General features: G+C 47.7%; 1 protein-coding gene and 1 non-coding gene across 2 annotated transcripts; one reads left to right on the top strand and one right to left on the bottom strand.

Annotated features, from left to right (window-relative positions):
- Nucleotides 1-1,145: 1,145 nt before the first annotated feature.
- On the top strand, nt 1,146-1,444 carry LOC149359895 (signal recognition particle RNA). Its single transcript, XR_016289311.1, has one exon.
- An 850-nt stretch (nt 1,445-2,294) lies between these two features.
- On the bottom strand, nt 2,295-10,999 carry LOC149359896 (uncharacterized). The gene is made up of 5 exons (XM_089572026.1): nt 10,853-10,999; nt 9,283-9,443; nt 7,247-7,320; nt 4,993-5,073; nt 2,295-2,462 (listed from the first exon to the last, which is right to left on the bottom strand). Exons 1-5 carry the CDS (start codon nt 10,952-10,954, stop codon nt 2,329-2,331), a joined length of 552 nt encoding a protein of 183 aa, XP_089428152.1. The 5' UTR covers nt 10,955-10,999; the 3' UTR covers nt 2,295-2,328.
- Nucleotides 11,000-15,061: the final 4,062 nt, after the last annotated feature.

The following is a 15,061-nucleotide window of genomic DNA, read 5'->3' on the forward strand; positions in this document are numbered from 1 at the left end:
GGGTGTCAGGTTGGTGCCGAACGTGGGTCAACTCAATTCTCAAATTTTCGGGGGTGGGCCGCCCAAATTTTGGACATGGGCCAAATACGTTTTGATGATATCGCAGGTCAGTTGCCAAGGTGGGTCAGTTCAATTTTCCGATTCGCCAGTGTGGGCCGCCTAAAATTCGGGGGTGGGTCAACCCCATCTTTTGAGGTGGACCAAATTCCATTTTGAGACTTGGTCAAGCCTGTCTAGACAAGGTCAAACCCGAGGACACCCAGATTCACCGGGAGTCAGATTCGGCCATTGACATTCCAAGGGAAAATTTCGGTTGTCCTAACCGTATTTGGCACATGCCTCACGTGCTATACCATGTGTTTCCATCTTTACTCTGCAAGACCATCCCAATATTAAACTTTGCTTGGTGTCTCACACATTTTTAAATCGGCCAAAGTCATTCCAAGGTCCTATTTCGTCCGGTCCTAACCATGTTTGGGACATGCCTCATGTGCCATACCATGTGTTGTCATTGTTACCCTGCGGACCTCCCCAAAATTGAGCTTTGCTTGGTCCATTGCCATGCACACTCATTGAGGCTGCATTTTCTTCGCGTGAGACATCGTCTAAATAGCTCGGGATAGGCTAGAAGTGCTTTCACACTAAAAATTACTCAGCCCAGAGCGTGACACAAACATTCCGCGCCGTAAAACGATCAGTATCGGCTACAGGTTGGCAATCGCCATTGCCTGCATCGGCGCGTGTTTAACAAATAGCCTCTCGTGCTTTCATGTGGATATCCTCGGCTTCATCATAGTTCATAGCAGAACATGCGCACTAAATATTCAAAGAAACAGAACAAGACGAACCAGCAACAAAAGCCGATGTGTTGCGACTGGCTGCGACAGTTTGAACAAGTTGAAAGTCCCGCCGTACACTTCGTATTGGTCGCGTGGCGCCGCCGTGTGTCAGCTTAGTTAACGCGATGCGCGCCTGCCGTGACATACGTGGCGGAGGCTAGCTTCGAGCATATGGTCGACTTCGTCAAGCGCTGATGTTTTCATTCATGGCGTAGGGACACAATTAGCTGTTTGCAAATAGCAAAAAAAAAAAAAAAAGTTGTGAACAAGTGGGCTGAAAACACGATTGCTCTCCTCGAGCTGTCGGCCGGGGGTCGTGGCGTACCCCTGTAATCCAGCTGCCTGGAGGCGAGGTCTAGAGGACGGGCTGACGCCGGGAGTTCTGAGCCGCGGTCGCCCATGTTGACGGGGCGTCCGCGCTAAGCGGGGCGTCGATATGGTCCCCCCGGCGGAGGCCGGCGGCGGCCAGGTCGCCTAAGGAGGAGCGGACCGGCCCAGGGCGGAGACGCAGCAGGCAAAAGCTCCCGCGTGTCGCAGTAGTGGGATAGCGCCCCGGAATGGGGGCCGCGGTGCAGCCCGGAGGTCAGATCCGGACCTAGATCTTTTTTTTTTTTGACGCATGAAGAAAAGTTTTTAGCTCCAATTCTAGGCAGACTAGGCGACCATCGTGCAAATATAAAGGCGGACATGACAAAGAACCTGACGACAAACATGGACCCGATCGTGGAGAAGAATACGAAGCCGAATTTATCAGAAACCCTCCGAAATTTTCCGCTCGGTTCGGAAGGAGCAGAAAAAAATTATCCTGTTTCTAGCCCAGAGCGGTATGTGAACCGCCAGTGCCATAATTAGATCAGTATCGCCTACCACCTGGCAGTCGCCGCAGCCTCTCAGTACACGTTTTTAACTGATAACATCTCGCGCTTTGCTTTGGGTGTCGTCATCTACATCATCGTTCTTCCGCTATAGTTCTACGCCGCGAATTCTAAGCCGCTAATGAAAAATTTGTTTCGAGGAAGTAAAAAGGTGCCACCGAAACATTACAATAATACTCTTTTTTGTATACGTCAAACATTGAAGCATTATTCTTGTTGTACTTTTTTCTAACGTTTCTCAAACTTTGCCAATGAACTTGAGAATAAGCTTGCCTGAAGCTTTACGAAACAACAAAAGTGAAACTTTCTCTACATCAGTAAAGTAATTCCTAGCAAGAACTGGCAGTGCCGCGAAGTGTGACGTTACAGAACTTTACGTCTCGCAAGGACCAATGACCAGGGTGACTCTTGAGTTTTACAATGTATTATAATCAATATAAGCAACTTTCTTACCTCTTGACAGATGCCGTAGAGACAAGTTTTTTTTTTGTCATTTTTGAAGGGTATCCCCCGTGTGATAGTGATGAAAGGATAACAAGCAAGGGTATGTCCTTATGCAAATCAGTGTTTATTTTTCTTTTCTCCGTGAACATATGATAAGGATGTGAAGGCGATCAGTGCTGCTTCTTGCAGCTCTGGTCGTAGATCTGTACTTTCTTGGGTCCGCACAGCATCCGGTAGATGAAGTGGCAGGCGCTGTGTGGATTGGCGACGTGCTGCTCGGGAACCATCAGACTGCACGCCGTCTCTGTGTGGAGAACGATGTGACGACGATATTAAAAGCAAAAGGAGGATAATGATGATAACGTTATTTCTACGATGGACTTCGCTAAATGCTGAATCCTTCTTCTAGGTCGTTTGACATAGATCCTCGTCAGAACTTCGTTATTCAGAAAGCAGTCGAATGTTAATCGTTAGAATTTTGAGAGGGGCAAGAAACTTCGAATTGTGCAAAGGTCGAATTAAGGGTAGCCCGATTGGGCTCCCGTAACACGCGTGCTATTGAAGTTGCAGCGCCATGCGGGAGTACTGCTCCTAGCACTTTGCTGCTTCGCACGATTTTTTTTGTACGAATATTAACAAGTATTATAGAGTACTCGTAAAAAATTTCGATTCGTATTAGATTCAGTTCTATCACTACTCGATTCGTATTCGATTCGGTTGTTAGCTACACTGCTTGTATTCGTTATGGTTCCTGAAAAGTACTGTTTGCGCACCACGAACATTTTATAATTTTCAATAGTAACTTTATCGTTTTACTTTCTAGCATCATGGGAATTCTTGCGAAATAAGCGATTGCGCGATCGCTCGAGTGCTTATTTGACAAATCCGTGATTTCACTATTGCAATTTACAGCCACTAAAGTAAAAAAAAATAACAGTTTGTGTTTTGTGTTCAAACAAATTACCTTCATTTAGGCCTGCATAACCATTACAGCATAATTTTTGTTTTCATCCGAATGGGTTAACTATACGAGGGGGGACCCAAAAGAAACCGGATTTTTTGTATAAAAACGTTATTTATTAACTCTTGCACAAAATTCCTTCAGTCACCTTCAAAGTACTCTCCACGAAATGCGATGTACTTGTCAAGTCTTTTTTCCCACTGTTTGAAGCATCTCTGGAACTCTTCAACGCTGATATCGTCCAGTGCCCTTTGCGAAGCTGTTTGTACGGCCTCCACATCACCAAAACGCTTCCCTTTTAGACTTTTCTTCATTCTCGGAAAGAGAAAAAGTCGCACGGGGCTAGGTCTCGTGAATGGGGAGGGTGCGGAACGACACTCGATCCACGAGAGGCCAAATAGTGGGTCACTCGTAAGGCCGTGTGTGCGGGGGCGTTGTCGTGATGAAGGAACCAGTCACCTGATCGCCAACGTTCCTTGCGTTTCCTCCGCACATCCTCTCGCAGACGTCTTAAAGCTTCGAAATAAAAGTGCTGGTTAACAGTCTGGCCAGGGGGAACAAATTCTTGGTGCACAATTTCACGAACATCACAAAAGACAATGACCATTGCCTTCACATTCGACTTCAACTGCCTTGCTTTTTTTTTGGTCTCGGAGAGTTGGGAAACTTCCACTGGCTTGACGCTTGCTTAGTTTCTGGGTCATACCCCTAACACCAACTCTCATCACCTGTAATGACTTTAGTCAAGAAGTTTGGATCACTTTCAATCACTTTTTTTAAATCCCTACTCAAATTTAATCGAATGTTCTTTTGATCCTGTCTGAGAATGCGAGGAAGAAATTTAGCGGAAACACGTCTCATTTGCAACTGCTCAGTCAAAATTCGCTGACGGGAGCTCCAACTCACCCCTGTCTCTTTTGAAATCTGGTCGATTGTGAAACGACGATCTTTGTTCATTTTTTGACAGAATTTCCAACGTTTTCATCGTTTCGAGACGTTGAAGGACGCCCAGAACGAGCATGGTCTTAGACACTCATCTCACCACATTTCAAGCGTCTAAACCACTCGAAAACTTGCGTGCGGCTCATAGCATCCTCTTTAAAAGCGTGTTGCAACATTTGGTAAGCTTCCGTTGCCGATTTTTCAACCAGGAAACAAAACTTCAAACACACTCTCTGTTCTTTTAATTTTGGCATAAAGATTTCGCAGGCGGAACAAAATAACTGCAAGCGAAACACAACACTACGCTCGTATTTTTGCCTGAAAATTTATGCCGTCTGCACAGTTGTTTCGTGAAGGTCTCTACTAACCCCATCTAGCGGTAGAACACTCTACTACGTCTACGAATGGCAGCGCGCTCTCAGTCCGGTTTCTTTTGGGTCCCCCCTCGTATATACAGCAGAATATGTCATTGCCAGCTTCTTTTTCTTGTAGGCACAGAGGCAGTATAGAGAAAAACTTTCAGCTATAAAACTTTTTTTCTCTAGTCATTTTTTTTCTCTAGTAAGTCTCCAGTAATGTGTTTTCTTATTGACGCTGACAAAGTGAACTTACACTCAGGCCTGATGAGGATTTAATAGCCTTGTGCCCTGAGTCGTCCATCACGAGTTAGTGCAACATGAGGAGGATCGGTTAAACTGAGCACGACAGTATGCCTTTTCGGTATTGCAGTTAACAAAGGAAAGTGCACCAATGAAAAAAAAAAACTATAAACATCGAAATTGGCATTGAGTGCCCACGTGGAAGTGTCTTTCTTTTGTGTAAGCTACTAAAGGTTTTACAAAACCTGCAGCATGCTCATTACAACCGAAACGAACTGTGTTGACAAAACAAGAGCCAATGCGTGAGGAGAAGCGTGGTTTGCGAAACTCACTGCTGATGTAGAGGTGCCTGAGGATCTTGCAGGTGTTGCAGTCCACGTATATGACGCGCAGGTCGATCTGCACCTCCGTTCCTGAAGAAGAATGACAGCTCGTGTTATAGGCGCCGTCGCGTACTCGCGCTGCGAGTGCTGTTGCAACGACATGCCATGCTACTCCATAGTTAACTCAATTTCAATAACCCAAGGTGGTCGAAGCTAATCCTGGGCCCTCTATAGTACCAGCTGCCTCGTAGCACACTCTTAAAAAAATTGCTTTAGACAGTCTATAGACTGTTCATAGACCTTTTGTCAATAAAGTCTATACAATTTCTATAGAGAAATTTGAAAACCTACAATTGCTTTACATGGTTTATAGACAATCGATTGTAAAGAGCAAGATGGGCAGCCGCACCGCCAGCACACGGCGCGAGATCGTTGGGTTGACTGTCGGAAATCGGACTGCCATTTATAGCCGTTCTCTTCAGGCTGTTTTCCCTAAAAGTCATCTCTGTAAATCCCTTTGCAACTTGGTGGAGGTACTCAGTATGGCCGTACTTATTACGGCCGGATTTATGGTATACTTTCGGTAAGCTTTTGTCCAACGGCAGTCTATAGACTGGGAACACATAAAAAGAAATACAGTCTAGCCCGGTTATAACGAAGTCGGCGGGAATCAGAAATCACTTCGCTATATCCGCTATTTCGTTATATGCGGACTACGTAGGATCTCACTAGCGTTCGCCGTGCTCCCAACCTGGAACAGTGCGACACTACGCTCAGTTGTCCGTTCACCAGCTAGATCAAGTCGAATAACTCTGTCCTTATAAACAGCATACAACGATCCGCGATAACGATAAAAATAAGCCACGCTTCCAACGTGCACAATGCTGCCGCGCTTTCTCCCTGCCTTGCGCACCGCGGCACCGACATAAAACAAAGCGCGCGCTGCCATACCTCCTGCAGACTGCAGTCCAGCCGTGGCGCCGACTGCCTGGGAGAAATAGAGAACCGCGATTGGCCAAGACGGCCGCTCTCTGCGACGTCATCGAAAAAAAAAAATCGTCTCTGTTCTTTTTTTACATTTTTCCCCTGCGCGGCGTGCTCTACCGCTCTACGTCGTGACGCCGTTCAAGGACGGCGCAACACGAGACCGGAGTGCCATGCGATGCTGTGAAGCAACCTTTCGCTCCGCAGGAGAGCAGACGACGCCACGAAAGGACGCCGTCAGCCGAATTTTGCTCTTATTTTCGCGGAAAAAATCGCCTCAAGCACGCAAAATTGTGTTGATTGGAAGATTATTTTTCGGTTGGTATTAAATCTCTTCGTTATATCCGCTAACGCGCTCTTATTTACTTCGTTAAAACCGGACCCGAAATGTATTGAAAATGCAAAAATGGGAATGGGAAATTGAAATCCCTTCGTTATAACCGCTAATTCGCTATAAGTGGCTTCGTTATAAACGGGCTAGACTGTATTTATAGGAACGCAATACACTCTTTAAGAAACCTATAAAAAGTCTGTAGACCATTTTTACAAAATATATTTAGAAATATACGCAGTTACAATAAGCAGGTAAAGGTGTGCCATAAAAGCAAGGAAGGTGTCATATTAACTTTTTAAAAATCAACTTGTTACTTTCTATTCCTATATTCATGCGTCTCTCTGTCCTCCGCCCATTAGCGCTATTGCGCGATCGTAAATATTTTACTCGTGCAATTATTTTTTCTCGTACGTTTATCGCTTAGCTCCCTCTACGAAACAGTTTGCTGCATTCATCGTCGTGTTGCATTGCATTTTAGCAAGACACCGAGAACAAACGATAGTTAAAAAAAAGTGCTCTTTTCGTACGACACTTATTCAAAGATGTAAAAAAAATTAGCTGAGGTTTAGCTCTGGTTAAACCGGGCAAGTTGCGTAAGCAAGCAGCAACTGTTTTGCCTCCGTTTCCCTCCTGCTTCCTCTCTCCTCTCTCCACATTCCGACACATTCGTCGAGAGCGAGCGGCATCGATGGTCCTGCCGCCTGGTGGAGCGCGGCTGAAACGGTTGCTATGGCAACGGCGCTCCATCTGTTTGACCTCGGCCACCGCCGGGAGCTACGCGACGGCTTGAAACCTGGCGCAGTATTGCTTACGCAATAAAAAAATTTGCCGCGACCTTTTACCCATTTCCAATGTCACGACAAGACTATTCAACAATGGACCATCACGTGTATTCTGCCTGGATATGACAATAGGATACTATTCTGTGACAACCCGTGCGCTTACCTTCTGTAGGCGATACACGGATAGCATTCTGGTGCTTGTAACCTTCAGTGGCGACGAGCTTGACGTTGAGGTCCCTAGGAAAGGCACAAAAAAATCACAAAAAGTTTGACAGCGTGCTACGAGAGACTCAGCAATTAACATATATTTACGGGGATGGATGCAATATTTTTCATTCATTATTTTTTTCGTCTCTCGTAGACTGCTCGTGATGTTAACGCCGTCACTGTGTTCGAACCACTGAGCATGACGTCTTGCATGACGTCATTACATGCTGACCGATCAGCTTGGTGCGGTGTTACGCCAATGCAGCCGAAGCTTGAAAAACGCCGTTAACAGGTGTGAAAAACAAAACAACTATGGGGACGCTTTAATTACCCTAAGGGTGGAATGCGATATCATTGGATTTCCCTTTTGTTGCAGCTTCTGTTGCATCTTCAGCGTGTGTTTGAGTCAGTTTCTTCGCGACTGTCCGTCCACCAACCACAATAATCAGACTGCTAGCTGCAGTAGCAGGCATCCGCTATGCTGTGATGGATGCCTCGTAGAATCATATTCTATTTTTTTCTGATTTTTTTCCATTTTCTTTCTAGTTTACTGTCTAGAAACTAAGTTGCTCACAACCCCGTGTGCAGGTTGTTATGACGTCAAAAGGTCACATGATCCCTCTCGACCAAAAATTAATTTGACACCTGCCACAGTGGGCAGGTTGCTCACAATCCGGCGACCATGTTGTAACCTGCCACGGCGAGCACGATTTGATGATATGACAAAGTCACATGACCTCTCTCGACCAATCAGCGAATTTTGTTTCGGCGGGGCTTTGGTATGACGACAACTCGAATGCTATTGCATTAAAGACAAAGTAGGGGGCTTAAAGGTGCGAATGTGCGGCACGTGTAGGTCACGCCATTACGCAACATGCGCTATTCGTAGCTGTAGCCAAAGCCCAAGCTCTCTAATCTCTTTACGATGAGCCCATTGCAACGGCGAGAGCGGTGTGTACGCATACGTAAACCGGAAAAGAGCGCTCGAGAAAATCAAGCATACCAGGGAAAGGAAACGAGACGACGATCGGACGCCTTGGCATCTTCTCAATATTTCCCTTTAATGCGGAACGCATTCTAACTATATGTGCTCCGCAGATACAACGTTTCCTCGAAAGGCCTTCGGCAGAGTAGTGAAGGCTGCGTAGCCTTGCGTACATACGCGTGAGCAAAAGAGCTCCCTCCCACTCACCCTCTCTGGGCCCAATTTCTCTCTCAAATCGAGAAAGATGTTGCTGATCTTTCTTTCTTTCTTGTAGCAGTACTTGAGAACTAAACTAAGCACACACACAAAAAAAAGCGAGTTCACGCACGGAAGCCCGATGCAGCTGGTAGACAAAAATATTCCTACCGACTGCCCACAGAATCCCACGCGTTCTAACGACTCTATCATCTTATCCGTCTGCTACTTCTTGCTCTCCCTCTTGTTTCAATAACATTTGTATAACACATTGGATAACCTACCCTACTACCTACGCGGTCACATCCGCTGTGTCACTTTTAAAGACATGGGTAGACTTTACTGTCGTCCGGCTCAGTTCTGCAGTACAGACGGAAAACTTGGCTCGCGAAATTCTGCCATATGTTAGCCGCATAAGTGAGTATGTACACTGCTTAACAGAAGTTAAGAGCCCAAGAGGTTTCCTTCTAAGCCGTGTAGGGGGGCTCATGTTGTATTCGTGGGATTTCTACCCATTGGAGGGGGCAGGATCAGAAGTCTTCTTACCTTCAGGCGTGTTGGAACGTTGGGTATGCATTACGAGCCAGACGGTTTGGCTTGCAAGCAAACTCCCTGGGCTCTAAACTTCTGACAAAAGGTGCACACTAAGGGACTACAAGATTCATGAGCTATATGGGTGACTATATTCAGGTTTGAAATGGCAAAGAGAGTTCTAGTCAGTTTTCACCACGAATGCCTGCAATTCAGAGGTGTGTTACAGCAGGAAAGATGCCTGGAATGGGAGCCCTTCTCGCGTCGGTACAGATGCTCACAGTTTGTCGTGGTCGCCGAACTCCACCCTGAGGCGAGTGGCGTTGTTGACGTACGGAGCATCCGTGCTGTGGAAGCGGACGCACTTGGCCGTCTGGCCGAAGAACGGGTCCACGTCGTACGACCGGTAGGCGGTGAACCAGGAGTGCTTGAGCGGGAAACACTGCACCGAAAAGGACGGGATGTCGAGGGCTGATTGATGACACCGCTGCCCTACGAGCGCTTCACGCTCGTCAAACACCTCGGGGCAACCGGCTGTAGTGTCACGTTGTTTTCTCTCTTGTGGTCTATTATCTTTGTCGTTCGTATGAGACTTCAGCTTTTGAAACAGACAGATACCAGAAGCGGAGTCTCCGCTGGTAGACCTGGCGGGTTCCATGCTTCGCTAAAAAGCTCTGCATGAGACGTGGTACATGGGAACACTCTGACGTTTCGCCATTTTGAGTGACAAGCTGACACTGTGCACCACCTCAGTCAGTCGACTCTTTCGGCGGACCGAGCAGACGAAAAGTAGGGTGATTACTGCATGTTCACTGGGGTCTTCTCTACAGCAGCAGACTGCTGAATGCGTACGAAGCCGAGCCCGTAAGTTTCGGAAACGCTGTCTGGCCAGTTGCTTTCCGAACAGACATCGACCGATGAATTGCCGAATGTGACTCGTCGCCAGTGCCCTATAGACACTACAGCTGCAACTGCATCCGCCATAGGCACCGGTGTAAACAACCAGGGCAACTGTTTTTCACAATCACGGTAAAAATTCAGTGGGGCACTTTGTTGAACTAAAGTGCGGTCAGGCGAAAGCCTAAAGTGCGGTGTTGCTGCTTGTGTCACTGATGTGTTGTTAAGATGTTAAGCTTCGCCTCTAAGAGTGAAACGCGACAGCGTCTTGCAACGCTGCCAGGGAGTCCACAGAACGCCATCAGCCGTTCGGTTCTATGCCTTGGTCGTCGGTAAATTTGTTTTTGAGGAAAGGAAATGTATCTGTCTCGCATATCTCGGTGGACACCCGAACCTCGCCGTAACGGGAAGGGAGGAAGATGGGAGTGAACGAAGACACCGTATTCACTAGACGCGCCTTTGTTCATTCCAAACCATCGAGCTGGCATGGCGGAGTGGTTAGCATGCTCGTCTCGCACTCCGAAGGCCGGGGTTAGATTCCCGAACTCGACCAATTTCCTACTCGGTTTTACTTATTTATGTGGCCTGACTAGAAAGGTTATATAGGCTAATTGCGTAATTAAGCAATTAACTGAACTCATTCCCACTTACTTCGAGCATCACTATACGATCCCTTTGATTTGTTGCATGGTTGCTAGCCAAAGTACAATTGGCCCGGTTTGCGCACTGTGACGTCATGACCGTTTCGACCAATTGAAAACCGTGACATTTCTGTCGACAACTCCTTCTTACAACGATGAGGCATTAAAGGCTTCCGCCTTAATAATAATTTATTCACTCACATTTCGGTATTGCAGTTGAAGGGGAGGTTAGGGGGCACTAGGCGATGATTATTAAAAAAAACAGGGAAAGGTTTGCATTCGAGAGTGACTTTAGCCATTGACATGAACTTACTTTTCCGTCGTCTTGAAACTGTCCCAGCTCAGGGTCTTTGATGTTGAACTGCGCCTCGGCGGCGAGGAGCGCGCAGGCCGATATCAACAGGAACCTCCACATGACGATCAAGCGAGTGTTGTTTCTCCTTCTGGTGGCGGGCGCTCGCCTGAACGGCGCTTTTATTGTCTCCGATACGTCACCGCATACCGTCATGTATGTAAGAACACGTGCGAAGCCAAGAACAGCAAAAAAAAAACAACAACGCGAAAAGAAAGAGCAGCAGTGTCTCTGCTCAGAGGATGCATGGCGGAGAGGACTTCAAGGTCATCGCGTCGGCACAACCGCCCCGCAAGTGTGTGTCTGGACTTTTCGAGAGCGTGGCTGTAGTGCGGCCGTCGAAACGCTCGGTATTTAAAGTCTATGCATGCCGAAGGCTATTACAGCGTCGTTTTCCGTCTCATTTCTGCTACAAACTGACCGGCCTCTCGGCCCCCGTAGAAAGTAATCCTTTCTTGCAGCTTCGACGCCGCACTGCTCCCTTGGCGGGTGAATGCATGGATAGATCGGTGGGTCGATGGATGGATGTATGGATGGATGGATAGGAACGTCCCCTTTGAAGCGGGGTGATGGTAGTTGCCATCATGCTCGGCTGTTTTCTTTTTCTATTGGTGTAACAAATCGGACCATAAGTTCGCCATTTTCTGTAAATTAAATTTTAATCCTGCACTTCTGAACTACCGCGGTGGCTCAGTTGTTAAGGCGCACGGCTGCTAACCTGAGAGACGTGGCTACTATCCCGGCCGTAGTGGTCGCATTTCGATGGAGCAGAAATGCTGGAGGCCCGTACAGTGCGATGTCAGTGCACGTAAAAAAACAAAAACCTAGGTGGTCGAAATTTTCAGGAGCCCTCCACTACGGCGTCCTTCGTAGCCTGACACGCTCTGGGACGTGAAACCCCATAAACCAAATACTACGTTTCTAACCTTATGTCACCTGTCTGCTTTGGAGCCATCAATCTTTCAATCGCTTTTTGCTAACTTCCATCGCAGATCCTTTTACGTGACGATTGTTACCTCTAAACACTAGGGCATGAGTGCGAGCGACTGTGCCTGCATCGACATCCGTATGGATTGCACCACATCCGAGTATAAGATGTTTAATAGTCGATGAGCGAAACTGCTTGGCGGTCTGACAACGCCGCGCCCGCAGCTTCCGGTTTCCATTCCGGTGCAGTTGTCATGAATCTCGCGAGCGCAATTTCAAAAGCCAAGCTTCAGCCGCTGCGCTGCTTGTACTGCTCATCTTGATGTGGGTCGTTTTAGTGAGCGCCATCATGCTCATACCGCGTCCTCATCTTTGCTTTAACCTTGGCGCTGATGATGGCAAGAATCAGCAGTGGGAAGTGTGTTGGAAAGTCGAAATCTGTGCACTTGTCGTTTTAATGCCTGCATTTGAGCATCGGTTCAAGCGTCGATCGCGCATTACCTTCGCTATTTGGTTTTCAAGTGGACGAAAATTCACCTGGTAAGGTTGCGAGTGGTTATTTTGAGCTGAGTGCACAATTGTGCACTGTATCTTACTGGTACTCACCTACGGGGCAGAAACGTGGAGGCTAACGAAAAGCATTCAGCTTAAGTTAAGGGCAAGGCAGCGAGCTATGGAAAGAAAAATGGCAGGCGTAACGTTAAGAGACCCGAAGCGGGCAGAGTGGGCGAGGGAACAAACGCGGGTTAATGACATCCTAGTCCAAATCAATGGGAAGAAATGGACTTGGACAGGGCATGTCATTCGAAAGCGAGATAACCGCTGGTCCTTAAGAGTAACGGTGTGGATTCCCAGGGAAGGCATGCTGCGTTGCGTCTGCACTTTTAAGCCGCGTTTTCCGTCTTTGTTCAACCCCGAAGAAACTCGGATCTGAACTAAAAATCATGAGGAAGGATTTCGCCTGCAACGGGTACCCACAAAATATGATAATGACCGCAGAATGTCGCTGAACACGTCGACACGCGGAAACAACGGCCACCGAAAAAAGCAAGCGGACAAGAATCCCCTAAGCTCGATGCAGGAGTCAGCGAGGCCTTAGCCAGGGTCTTCAAGGACTGCAATTTCCATATCGCCCACGTACCACCAAGTAAACTGAAGCAAAAACTTGTCAGCGTAAAAGACCCGGTTGTGCAAAGCAGATTTCCCGGAGTGGTGTACAAAATTCCCAGCAAGGACTGCAAAGCTGCATACATCGGCGAATCAGGCAATTTCATAAGGCGCTTGAAGCAACATCAAAATGACGTCGCCAACGGCCGCACGAAAGAAAACGCCTTGGCTGAACACTGTCAAACTGCACCACATGCCATCGATTGGGACAACGCCTCAGTCATCGCGACGGAGAAGTATTTGTCGTCCCGCCTACTTCTAGAATCACTTCACATCCAAACGACACCACATGTTTTGAACCAAAGGCGGGGTATATCTTCCTGAGATTATACGCATGCTTATTACGCCACCTGCACCGTACGTATGTCAACACCTTCGTCCATCCGCCACCACTATGAACAAACGACCCGTGCGGGCCCCGAAACGTCAATTATTTTTTCCTTTTTTGGCGAGTGCTCCTCTTTTCTGCTGTTGTGTTCCCTCCTCGCCAGACGGGATTCCGTCAAACACTCGACTACGTTGCTCTCCACGGAAAATATGGGCAAGCCGTCATAACGAAGATTCGGCATTTCGTCGCGCTCAATACAAGTTTGGCATCTTTCCTGTGTCATCTGCATTTCAATTTGCGCTGCAAGAACCATGGCCTTATTCCCAAGTCCCTTAGAATGCCACTTCGGGATTGCGCGCCTTTTGGAAGGCAAGTGATTGCGCAAGCTGAGAAGCGTCTACTTCAAGCCCTTATAATGGATACGAGACGCACCATCAGGCGCCTGGGTAATGACGTTTTCTGCGCCCAACGCATGACGGACGATTGCCTCAACAGCGACTTTCCCAACGTCCGGCTTCAAGCCAACAGCGCTGCTGCCATGTCCGGTCAAGAGAGATGCCTAGCTCAAGAAGCCAAGTTTTGTTCGTTGCTGGACAACAGCGTCGTTTCTCGTGCTGCATTTGGGATACACAACCTATCTTCTCACCATCTGGATCCAGCAGATTGGAGCCTCCTAAGCCGAGGTCTTAAATTAAATACCGGCGCCCAGCCAAACGGAGAAGAATGGCCTGCGCTGTGGAGCTGGCAGTCCGCAACGTTGGCCCTGGTATGTGAGAAGAAGCCCTTTGCGGTGCCATCGGGGTCCTTTCGAAGCGTTGCCTGAAGAAAACAGAAACATTGACTTCCCCTGAAATGCATGCATGCCTTGAAAAAACTTCGAGAAGACGAAGACATTGTCATCCTGCCTGCTGACAAGGGGAATTCAAACGTCGTTCTCAACCAATCGGACTACATCCTAAAAATGGCGTCGCTTCTCCAGGACGAGGCGACGTACGAAAAAGTGAACCGTAACCCCACAAAGAAGGCAGAGACAGAGCTTCAAAGACTACTTTCTGACGTCTTTAAGTTCGTCCCACCAGAGAGCAAGCACCCCTATTTATGGCTGCTGTGTCACAACGGCTCGGCGCCTGCTACCTACGGCCTTCCTAAGGTGCACAAACCGGACGTACCACTACGCATTATCGTAGACTTCACGCGCTCTCCGGCTACTTGCATCAAGTGCTTCACCCTCTGGTTGGAAGAACAACGGCGTAAGTAAAGAACTCCTCCCACTTCGTCAAGAAGCTTGAGGACGCCACTGTAGACGACGAGGATGTCCTATAGTCTCTTTCGACGTGAAGTCAATGTTTACGTCAGTCCCGGTAGACTTCACAGTCATCCTGCAAACGCCTTCTAGAAAACGACGCCTCGCTCCTTTCACGTACGCCTTTTGAGGTGTTTTACCTTTGTATTCTGCTCGAATTCTGCTTGCGCGACACATATTTTGTCTTCAGGAAGCAATACTACAAACAACTGTTTGGTACAGCCATGGGCGCTTTCGTCTCTGTCGTATGAGCAAACATTGCTCTAGAACGCACTGAAGTAGAAGCACTTGGTTCATTTCATCCGGCCCATAAACTGTTTCTCCTGTACGTCGATGACTGTTTCTATGTGATTCGCCGACAGCATGCAAGCCGTTTCTTCGAAAACCTGAACTCCTTTCAGCCGACAATACAATTCACCAAAGAAGAACAGAATGGCGCCATTCC

The sequence above is a fragment of the Amblyomma mixtum genome, chromosome 2 (genome assembly GCF_055824585.1).
Source record: "Amblyomma mixtum isolate Tamu chromosome 2, ASM5582458v1, whole genome shotgun sequence".
Classification (NCBI taxonomy): Eukaryota; Metazoa; Arthropoda; class Arachnida; order Ixodida; family Ixodidae; genus Amblyomma; species Amblyomma mixtum.

What these genes read in the sequence shown, in the direction of transcription:
- LOC149359896 (XM_089572026.1), bottom strand. Translation starts at nt 10,954, where the DNA reads ATGTGGAGGTTCCTGTTGATATCGGCCTGCGCGCTCCTCGCCGCCGAG. An exon ending in AGTTTCAAGACGACGGAAAA is followed by an intron (nt 9,444 to 10,852) that starts GTAAGTTCATGT and finishes TTTTCGGTGCAG; the next exon opens with TGTTTCCCGCTCAAGCACTC. An exon ending in TTCGGCGACCACGACAAACT is followed by an intron (nt 7,321 to 9,282) that starts GTGAGCATCTGT and finishes TGCCTTTCCTAG; the next exon opens with GGACCTCAACGTCAAGCTCG.